The sequence below is a fragment of the Thamnophis sirtalis genome, unplaced genomic scaffold (genome assembly GCF_051295495.1).
Source record: "Thamnophis sirtalis isolate CommonGarterSnake01/CBP01778 unplaced genomic scaffold, rThaSir2_p1.2 scaffold_5, whole genome shotgun sequence".
Taxonomy (NCBI): Eukaryota; Metazoa; Chordata; class Lepidosauria; order Squamata; family Natricidae; genus Thamnophis; species Thamnophis sirtalis.
The window spans coordinates 27,502,234-27,513,653 of record NW_028261385.1 but is presented as its reverse complement, the minus strand read 5'-3'; the positions used below and the strand labels follow the sequence as shown (position 1 = coordinate 27,513,653).

The 11,420-nt window shown below is 36.7% G+C and overlaps 1 protein-coding gene across 3 annotated transcripts; it reads right to left on the bottom strand.

Moving 5' to 3' along the window:
• Window positions 1-5,530: 5,530 nt before the first annotated feature.
• HSPB3 (heat shock protein family B (small) member 3) lies at window positions 5,531-11,161 on the bottom strand. Of its 3 annotated transcripts, none has more exons than XM_087715492.1 (2): window positions 10,403-11,160; window positions 5,531-5,940 (listed from the first exon to the last, which is right to left on the bottom strand). In XM_087715492.1, exons 1-2 carry the CDS (start codon window positions 10,839-10,841, stop codon window positions 5,912-5,914), a joined length of 468 nt encoding a protein of 155 aa, XP_087571618.1. In that variant the 5' UTR covers window positions 10,842-11,160; the 3' UTR covers window positions 5,531-5,911. The 3 variants fall into 3 exon arrangements, with proteins under 3 accessions (XP_087571618.1, XP_087571620.1, XP_087571619.1); XM_087715494.1 differs by having other exon boundaries at window positions 10,373-11,152; XM_087715493.1 differs by lacking the exon at window positions 5,531-5,940 and adding an exon at window positions 8,845-9,255 and having other exon boundaries at window positions 10,403-11,161.
• Between the last annotated feature and the right edge of the window lie 259 nt (window positions 11,162-11,420).

Here is an 11,420-nt window from a genome sequence, read left to right as displayed (position 1 = left end):
TTGGATACATTTTAATAACTTATGGACATACCCTCCCTCAATTTGATTTGAGTAAAATTCTTTTAATGAAATTGTTTTTAACATTAATTCCACTAATGCATTTTTGCCTAATGCCCAACATATAAAGTACACATGGAAATACTGATGCTAAGCTTTAAATATATTTTATATTTTAGAATTGTGTAGATTTGATAAATTGTGAATTGAATTAGTTTCTTTCCTGTCCTTAGACAGAAATTAATATGAGGCATTCACATTTAATCCTATAGCTGCTCTTTTAGGATTGTCCTAATGTAACACACAAATACTCATAATCGGCTACCTAATTTTAGGTAGCCTGATCCTAGTTTCAGGTAAAATATGATGACAGATTAACATCACTACACTTTCCTGGCCCTTGTATTGAGGGTAGTACAGGTCCTGAAACCTGGTTGGGCAAATTACTGTGAGGGGAACTTTCCTCCAGTTGGGTTTCTATGACACACCTCAAACAGATGGACATAGTCTTATTATAGACAGATAGGCAGACAGGCATTAGCCAGCATTAATTGAGTGCTGGCACCCCAGTAATCTGGACTGGGTCAGAAAAATGAGTCATAACCTATTGGAATCTTCTCTTCCCCTTAGAATAGCCTACTTCCTTGGCTCAATAAAAACAGGACATTACAACCGTGTTTCCCTCCAATCCACTCCTGGACCTAACACCATCTAACATGGGCAGTGGAGACCCATGTCTTGCCTGCCCCAAGCTTCTGCCTCTAGTCAGCCATGTAGGGGTCACTCATACTCATAGAGTAAAGGAATGTCCACCTCCCTCAAACCAAATCCACCCAAACCAAGCTATTTAAATTACCATATCATGCAGGATGGTATACATTCTCACTACTGGCCAGGCCACTGATGAGATTCAATTTTTTTTTACTACTCGTTCTGAGGGCGTGGTGTGGCTTGGTGGGTGTGGCTTGGTGGGCGTGGCAGGAGGAGGATACTGTAAAATCTCCATTCCCGCCCCACTCCAGGGGAAGGATACTACAAAATCTCCATTCCCTTCCCACCCAACTCCAGGGGAAGAATACTATAAAATATCTATTTCCACACCACTCCAGGGCAAGGATACTGTAAAATCCCCATTCCCTCCTCACCCCATTAACCTGCTTTCCAGCTCCGTTCTCCTGTGGAGGGCAACAGAAAAAGACCCAGACAATCAGCTGGGATCAACTGAGACTCAGGAGGCAGCAAATAGTTGGGAGGGGAGCCAGCCAGAGGTGGTATTTGCGTGTTCTCTGAACTGCCTAAAATTTCTGCTACTGGTTCACCAGCGTTTCTTCAGCGTTTATGTGGGTTCATCTTCCATAGCTATGTATTACAACTAGATTAATTACAGGATTTACAATACATACCTTTGTTATCAGCATAATATCTCTACATACTAAGATTTTGCCTGGCTTTGTCATAGTATTTAGTCCAAGAAGCATATATTTCTCTATTTCACAGTTTTACTCACATGTCTGGCTTTTTGAGCCCAGGAAGATAAATATCTATTATTACTTCCATTATTTTTTCATCTACTTGTAGCAGGTTGATACAATTGATATAATTTTAGCTTCTTTGAAATATTAAACAACAGACCAATCACCAAGAGGTTCTTTAATGTTCCTTACTTCATTATGGTTTCATTAGCCAATCTGAGATTCATATTTTCCCTGGATTTTTATATTCTGATTTATGTTTATTTTAGTCCAGCATTTCTCAAGATATGTCTGCATGTAGACTAAACAGAAAGGGTGACCATATATAACTTTGGCATTCTTCCTATTTTTGGACCAATGAGTTATTCCATATGCTATTCTGACACTTGCTTCCTAGTTATTATGGATTTCTTAGGATGCAGATGAGGGGCCCACAATTTGATTTATTTCTCTCTCACCAATATCCTTAGTATGATCAATAATGCAACAACAAATTTATTTCTGAAATCAGCTTGAACTTGTGCTAGGTTCTCATTGCATTTATTCTTGAAGTTGGATTGGAAAATCTTAACCACGTTCTTAAGATATGAGGTAAGCATAACCGTTCAGTACTTTGAGCAATGTTTAGTACTGTGATGTATTTTCTATAGCTGCTTACAAACTGAGCAGCATGTCAACAGCATCATGTAGTATGGTTTTCAACAGGTCTTCTGGCATGCTATCAATGCCCATAGCATTGTTATTAGCAAAAATTTAGGTCGCTTTAAATTTCATTTTCCAAGATGCCATGTTCCAGCTTGCTGATTCTATCTCTACATGTAGAAATGATGTGAGGCTCATTTTTGTATAGTTCTCACAGTCATCCATCTCATCTTTATATCTCCTTTATTGACTGGGTCTTGGTCTTTGTCCCATTCGTGGCACGACATAACTGCGAACGTCAAAAGCGCGCTGACAAAACCGCGGCGCTAAAACCGCGATGTCAAAAGCGCGCTGACAACAGCGCGCCGACAGAAGGCGATTTAAGTTAAGGTAAGGTTTAGGGTTAGGTTTAGGGTTAGGTTTAGGGTTATTTTTAGGGTTATGTTACAGCGCGCTTCTGTTGGCGCGCTGTTGTCGGCGCGCTTCAGCGCTCATTCGTCTCCGCGGTTTTGACGGCGCGGTTTTGTCACCGCGGTTTAGTCACATGCGCTTTTGTCATACACGCATTTGTGGTGGAACCTGTCCCATTATCTACAATAAGAAATGCATCCTATCAACATGTATTCCATGTCTTACATTTCAAAGAGTCACTAAATTAAGTAAATAAAGGTTTTTACACACGTTTCAAAGACCACTGCAAAATTTGAAAAAAAGAAATGTTAAAGGAAAACTTGTTTTGGCTCAAATACAGCTTTGAGATATGCAAATGATATTGTTTCTAATTTATTCTAGCAATAAATAAATTCAAGCATTATTTGTCTTTTAACCACTTATTTGAATGACATATGACCTGATAGTTGGAGTAAATATTTGATTAATTGATTGTTTCATTTTAGCACAATTTTTCACTCAAGGTAATGGAAGTTTGTAGCTTGGCTGAGGAGTTTCTGGACCTTCGCTAAAAATATTTGTTTCCACTCTATTTTGCAGCAGTTCTCTTTTCTTCAAAAGTTGCTTTGCTTTTTCCACCGGTAGCTCCTTTGGTAATCGTGTTTATTTGTTTTTGTTGCTAACCTGCAAAAACTTTTCATTTTAAATTACTTTTTTATCTAGTTCCTAGCTTATCAGTGTGCCTTATCACTTTAGCAACTCATGTAATCCCACTAGGCGGCGCCAAAAGGTTTCAGAAAAATCAGACTACAGCATAAAGATAAAGCCATATGATGAATATAAAGGTAATCCTCAATTTATGATCACAGTTGAGCCCCATAATTCCATTGGGAATAAGACAATTGTTAAATAATTTTGCCCCATTTTATGACCTTTCTTGTCACAGTTGTTAAGAAAATCAGTGCAGTTGTTAAGTTAAAAGGTAAAGGTTCCCCTCTCACATATGTGCTAGTCGTTCCCAATTCTAGGGGGCGATGCTCATCTCCATTTCAACGCTGAAGAGCCAGTGCTGTCCAAAGACGTCTCTGTGGTCATGTGGCCGGCATGACTAAACACTGAAGGTGCACGGAACGCTGTTACTTTCCCACCGAAGATGGTCCCTATTTTTCTATTTGCATTTTTCTGTGCTTTCAAACTGCTGGGTTGTCAGAAGCTGGAACAAGTAATGGGAGCTCACTCCATTATGCGGCACTAGGGATTTGAATGCCGAACTGCTAACCTTTCTGATTGACAAGCTCAGACACAGAGCCACCCCATCCCCTGTTGTTAAGTTAGTAAATGGTTATTAAATGAATCTGGCTTCTCTAGTGACTTCCCTTGTCAGAAGATTGCAAAATGTAATCACATGACCTCAGGACACTGCAACCGAGATAAATACATGCCAGTTGCCAAGCACCTGAATTTGGCTCAGGTGACGATATTCTGCAATGGTGTGTGAAAAATGCAGTGTGAAAAACATTCATAAGCCACTTTTTTTCAGTACTGTTATAATTTCAAATCATCACTAAACAAATGTTTGTAAGTCAAGGATTATCTGCAATAGTATCTACTGTGACATTATACTGTATTGGAAACAGAATCAGCAACCAAGGGGAAATGATATTGTTGTTCATGAAGTTAATAAATTATGTGATTTCAAATCAAAACTAGCTTAGGGAGACAGGTAAACATGGAAGACTTGATTATGTAGGATGAAATTAAACTTTCTCGCAAAGTTTACGAAGTTTCTGTTTTATTTATATTGTACATTGCCTGTTTAAGAGGTTAGAGGCAGCTCTATTCCCAGCAATAAAAACCATAAAAATATATTAGAATACTGAATATACATGACGTGATCATCTAATCTTTAATTCTCCTTAATTAAATAGTTTAATTAAGATAACAAAATAAGCTAGCAAACAGAAATTTAAGAAATCAGATACAATAGTTTGGTTATAGAAACATTGCTACAATACAGTTTTTGAACAATATAATTAACTTTGACTACAGGAATCATATTGTCCAGTCCTTTTTAACACTGTTCAAGAACCTTCAAAGGCTGAGAGTTGGCACATTTTAAAGCCAATGTTTGGCATCTAGTATGCTAGCCTTTTCCCATGAACTCATGATGACTTTTTGGGAATAGTCTAAGCATATTAAACAGAAAGTTCATAGACAAATTCCAAATTTGTGGAATATAATTTACCAACATATCAACATCTTTAAATCAGAACTTCCTACCAAGAACCTAATTTACAATAGTAGGAACATTCACTGAAAAGTAACTATCAAAGGCATATGGAAATATGGATATTAATGCAAAAATATGTTGCATCTCCAGCATAAGAAAGTGGACAAACAATGTTTTAACAAACAGTTGAATTCCTTAGAACTGAACATTTTTGATGAATTAAGTTCATTTTAGTGTGATCAGATGTATTTATCATTTTTTGAATCATCAGATCATTGCATTTGTAAAATAAGTAATTGCAGTTCAGTGTTCAATTTTTGTTGCATGCAGTATTATTCATATATATATTTAATAACATTTTGCAATTGTCTATAAAACAATTATTTAACTGAATGCAGCAATTCCTGGCAAATTATATTCTTTGTGTATCCTTTTGAAAGCACACTCGTGCGCTATCCAGAAGTGCACCACAGGGGGCGAACTAGTTCCACACTCAGAATGGCTAATGGCATTCTGCAGCGTCATCCGGAGCTTTTTTTTCCTCCACTAATGTCGTTTTGTGTTTAGGAGTCGCATTCAGGCAGGTCCAATATCGACTAAGTTCATACTTCTGCATGAAGCACCATTATTTTTTCCATCACAGTGGTACCTATTTATCTACTTGCATGTAGCATGATTTCAAACTGCTAAGTTAGCAGAAGTGAAGGCATGTGATGGGAGCTCATCTCATCATGCGGTGCTAGCATTCAAATTGCTGGAGTATAGACCTTCTCTATGGTTACTGAGCCACCATCCTCTTTTAGCGTAGTTGGAAGAAAGTTTCAAGGGATAACATTCTCTACTCTCTCCTCAAGTTTTGGCTCTGGCTTAAACTTCAACAGAGTATACAGAAATATCCTAAACCCCTCTGAATATTTTTTGTTCAAGGCATAACAAATTCTGAGATGGTGGTGAAGCAATAAGTATATTGACCATGTAGATCAGGGCCAAAGAGAACATTGACCCATGGGCCAAAACCATCCTGCTTTGATTTTGTACATCCTGAAAGCAAGGGCAGGCAGATGGCAAATCACAGGCCTGAACCTCATTCAAACAGGGTAAGAGGCAGGCGTGGTAGTGGGGACAAGCAGCTGTGACCGATGATCAACTTTCTTGCTATTGGGGTGATGCTGTCCAATGATTACTCTGCTCTTTGGCCTGCCAGTTGCACTGTAGGAAAAGAAAGAGGGCTTTTTGTAGAAAATATTTGCCGACCCCTGTCTAGGTAGGGAGAAAAAAAGGAAATACAGCATTAAGAGAAATTGAAAGAGAAGATAATGGGGCAAATGAAAATTTTGTTCATCGCTCAAGACTAAACAAGATAGGAAGAGCTGATGTCTGCCAAGGTGCTCTGGACCAAATCCAAGTCATGTATGTGAGAGACGACAAATCACCTTGCCAATTTCCTTTTTTGGAATATAAAGAAGCTTTAACAGATGTCATAGAAAAATGCTGTCAGGGATTGTTTCAATTAAACTGTATACACTAGTCTATGAGATGCTTCAAGATAGAAATCTTTACATAATTTTCCAAATCTCTTGTTTAATTTTTTTGCAAGTCTGAACATTACACAGCATTGCAAGCAAAGAGGAATGCAATTTTTTTGGGGGGAGGATGAAGTAAAGCACAACCTATTTCCAGATTTGTCGTCAAGGTTATAAAAAGTGCAAAAGTTTCACCAAGCATGCCTCATAACTAGGCAAAATTGAATAGCAATTGTACTTAGGCTTATATACCGCTTCACAGTGCTTTACAGCTCTCTCTAAATGGTTTACAGAGTCAGCGTATTGCCCCCAAACAATCTGGGTCCTCATTTTACCGATCTTGAAAGGATAGAAAACTGAATCAACCTTGAGCCGGTGAGATTCGAATTGCCAAATTGCTGGCAGTCAGCAGAAGTAGCTTGCAGTGCTGCAGTCTAACCATTGGGCCGCCATGGTGCAGTGTTTAGAATGAAGTATATATATATATATATATATATATATATATATATATATATATATATATATATATATATATATATATATATATATATATATATATATATATATATATATGTATATATGTATATATGTATGTGTGTGTGTGTGTGTGTGTGTGTGTGTGTGTGTGTGTGTGTGTGTGTTTTTATTTGTGCTGATAAATAAATAAAGGGAGACTAGTATAGATCTATTTCAAGCTATTTAGCTCTCATCAGCTAGCCATAGCTTGAAATAGATCTATACTTGTCTCCCTTTATTTATTTATCAGCACAAATAAAAAAACACAAATATAACAAAGGCAACAGTAAAAATATTGGGTTTCTGTCGTGATGGACTCTTGTGACGAGCCGAATGACAGATGATGGAAGCAGTTAGCTTCCTCCCATAATTGGGGCTTACCAGGGGTTGTAAAAATCTTATATATAACTTTTGTGATACAACTTGCAATCTTTAGCTTGTCACACCACAGGGCTGGCTCTAGGCTAGGGCCACCAAAATTGCAAAGACTTCAAGTTCAAAAAACAAAATTAAAAAGAGCTAAAAGCAGTAATGGTGCACTCTGTGACCCAGCACTTTTGCTCAAGAGTTAAATATAATTCTGCAAAATTGCTGCCAGACAACGAGTAGTGACTTAATTTTAAAAAATCTGCTATTCACTGATGTCTGAATCTTGGAGATTCCCTGTACAAGTCCATGCAGTTTTCTTTGCAAGATTTCAGAAATGGTTTGATATTGCCTTCTTCCTAGGGCTGAAAGAAATTGACAGGCCCAAGGTCACCCAGATGGATTTGTGCCTAAGTGAAAGAGGGCAGGAGGGGTGACACAGTATCCTGGTTTTTAGTTAGTTGCCTTAACCACTACACTAAACTGATTGTAATAATTAAAATTACTTACAGGTAAATAGGATGAAAATAGTGCATATCATTGTTTTGGAGTCTACATTCAAAGTCAATTTGATCAAATTTCTGAATCAAATTAACCTGAATCAATTTGGAAGACTATTTACTTTTCTGAATTGAGATAAGGGGTTAAATAGTACTGAATTGATTGCTGATATGGAAGTAATGCTTTGAAATGATATTTTTAAAAATCCCCTACTGTATTTGAATAGGATTGGACCTGATTTCCTTATTTATAATAAACATGTTTTTCACTGGATGGTTTGAACTGATGTTTCACTGTTCATAAAGTTTGCATTTTTAACAAAGGTAATAATAGATGCGAGGTGAGCTTTGCCAAAAAGGAACATTAAAATTTCAGATCAAGAAATAATTTTGTATTTATAGAATGGTTTTTTGTGATTTCTTTAACTTATACAAGTCTTCTTTTAATTTATATAATGAAATGTGGATTTTATTTATGCCCAAAGCAGTTGAAGAAATTTAACAAGCCACTTCAAAAGTATATTTCTGTGCCGCATTACATCAGATGGCAACTGTGATGTTTCTGATCTAGAAGGACTCAGGACAATTACTCATGTTTGGTTATCTTGTGGATGGACTATTGCAATGCAATCTACTTGGGGCTGTCCTTGAAAACTACATGGAAGCTGCAGCTACTTTGAAATAAACAGCCCAGGCAGTTATGGGCAAACCATCATAACATTTGTGTTCTGTTGCTTCTGAATGCAAATCAGAGTGCTGATTATCACTCTAAGATACCTGGTTTCTGAAATAGCATGAGGCACTGTGAAGAAGGGGATTATAATAAATTTGGTAAATAAATATATATCATGCAGTGACATGGTAATATAACATAATCTCAGTTCTGTTCATAAACAATATTAGTAGATTTTCGCACATCTCTTATATCTCTGTACCTTAACAGATTACAAACTTGTCACATGTAGTATTTATACTTTGATATGTTCTTTTAAAATATTTAAAATATTTTGAGATCAGTCCAATACAATGAGATTTAACAAATTATAGAAATAATCATAATGTATAGCAAATAGAATATAGAAATAAAATATCAGCAAAACATTAGACATAATGAAATCAGAAGAACAACCTAACTATAAATCATACAATATATTTCTTGTTTTGTCAATAACTACCTTACTATCATTCAGAGTCTTAGAAGCTGGACATGTTTGTAAACAAATACATCATTTAATTACAAAAGAATTGCTGATTATGTAGCAGTTTTGCCCTTGGCAAAATTCAGAAATACAACCCTTATTTCTAAACATAAATTCTGCATAATTTTTCCAATAATATTACATATGTTATAATAATTAATATTTATTAGCACATTATACATCTAAGTGTGTCCAAGTAGCCATATATTATTTTTAAAAGCAGATTTAGAAACAAAACATGTAAGGATTATATTAATATAAAGGAGATGAGAAGGAGGAGGAGCAAGAGGAAGAGGAGCCATTTTCCATATTGATTTGGGCTTGTTTTTGTTCAATACAGCAGTGTGATTTCTTTTCTTGTGTGGTATCCTACAGTCTAAATATGCAGCTGTCATCCTAAGTACACATCTAGAATATCATCTGTAAATGTATAAGTGGGGAAGGTATACAAAATGGTTCTTAAGGAAAAGGAAATTCAACTTTCTTTTGGCCAAGCCCAGCCAATGGATACTCATATGGTAAAAGTTATACCTATTGGTTCATCATGCCATTGAAATATAAGCCATGGAACTAAGTGGAAACGGCAGGAGGATTTTAATGAACAATCAGATTGCTGACATTGCTCATTTAAAATAAATTTCCAGTCAGCCTGTATCCATACTGATCATCTCTAAGAGAAGGATCTGTGGATTTCAGGGCTCTTAAAAAGTCCCCCCCCCCCCTTTTCACTCTCCCAAGAAATTATCTAAGAGAAACTATAGCTGGTGTTAACGGATCAGAATTTTTAGATCAAGACTTGGTCTTTTGAAAATATTTAAAACATAGAACAAAGTTGCTGTTAATTTATCTTTCTTTCAGAGTCTCCAAATATGCCTCTAATAAAAGCCTGTATTTAGCTTGGATCTTTTTCTGAATTCTTTGACTATACTTAGAATGGCAATCATACTTATCATAATAACTATGCTTGAAAAAAGGCAGTCAGATTTAAACAGCTGTTATCTACCAAAGCAGAATACTCAAGTATTTAAAGAAACATAGACAAAAAAAAAATCTTTGGCAGAAACAATAATTCTTTGAAGTTAAATTGTTACATGCAATAAATAATAAGTATTTGTCTATATTTGGGACTGTTTAACATTGTTTAGATTGGCAGCCATGTCTCTTCAAGAGTATGAACAGCTTTACAGCAAAACCTATACAGCAGACCATTAAATTAAATTAAATTAATTAAATTGTAACTTTTTCCTTCAGTATAAAGCTTTGAGACCTTAAATGCAGCCTTCCATTTTCATTCTCTTTTGTAGATCTTATATATCATTTTACATCTGCCTTGTTTCCTTTTAAACTTTTTCTGTTTTGTCAAAATTATTAAGCATGTCTGACTGTATACATGCAGCTGAGAAAAATATTGTCTCTCACGTCACACAAACAAGCTCCTCAAATGGTCCCCCCCCAACAAACTGAATAAAAATATGTAAAAGCTTGCTTTAACTCCAAATACGCATGCTCAACATCAGGAGGAATATGATTGTCTCACCCGTAACAAAACAGTCAAGAATTTATTTACCGCCAAATGTCTTAGTTTCAATAACCAAAATGCCATCGTGACAGAAGAGAGCACTCAGATCTTTCATTTCAACGCCATCTGGCAGTTTATATTGCCGAGTGAAACTTCTTGCTACAAAGCCCTGTTCATCCATCCTGGGTCCATGCTGAGCTTTGATTAGGAGCCATCCTTCAAAGACTTGTATTATGACATCTTCAGGACGAAACTGCACTACATCTAGTAAGGCTTGAAATCTGGGGGTTGCTTCATCTGTGCTTCCCTGCTCTGTTTCAGCCACTCTCTTGGATGCACCAATGTTCCTTATCTGCGCTGGCCATGCTGGACTTGGCAATGCAAACAAGGAGTGGTTTAATTTGCAGGCTTCCAAATCTTGATCAGGAAAATGCTCCTGATACCGTATTGGAGTTTCCACCCGGTGGCGTAGAACAACTTTTTCCATTGAGGAGATAGTGCTGATAATCTCTTTGAACACAACAGGCTCCTGAGATAATGCCGTCTTTCGAGCTGTTTCTCCTCTTGCCTACTAGTTGATCAGCTCAGGCAGCTTCATATTTTTAGCTCTGTCAGAGCTTATCACTTTTCTGGGTGTGACTAAAAACCCTGCCATACACTACATCTTTGGAAATGTTGACAATTGAGTGCTAATTATAGAAGCTGTAGCTGTTGCAGAGATTTTTATTTTCAGCAGATATCATTCAAGTTGTATTACTGTTGTTGTTTCAGAGATACATAATTATACTTATACATGGAATATCCAAATCACAACAGTTCACTTAGTGACTGTTCAAAGTTGTGACATAACCATCTCCCCAAGTACTTACAACATAGTCCCGAGGTTACAAATGTTGCAGCACCATGGCAGTCGTTCATCCTTACGAACGACTGCAGAGACACTGCAACATTTGCACTGACTATTCCGCCCCTCCACTGGGCCTGCCTGTGGAGACTCACCTTGTGAAGATCTAGCAAGCTGTCTCCTCTCCAGCCTCTCTTTGCTTCCTCCCAGCACTCTAAAAGT

Coding starts and splice junctions, on each gene's coding strand:
- HSPB3 (XM_087715493.1), bottom strand. CDS start 10,841: ATGGAAAAAGTTGTTCTACGCCACCGGGTGGAAACTCCAATACGGTAT. Junction 9,256..10,402: donor TGAAACTAAGACATTTGGCG/GTAAATAAATTC, acceptor ATACATTTACAG/ATGATATTCTAGATGTGTAC.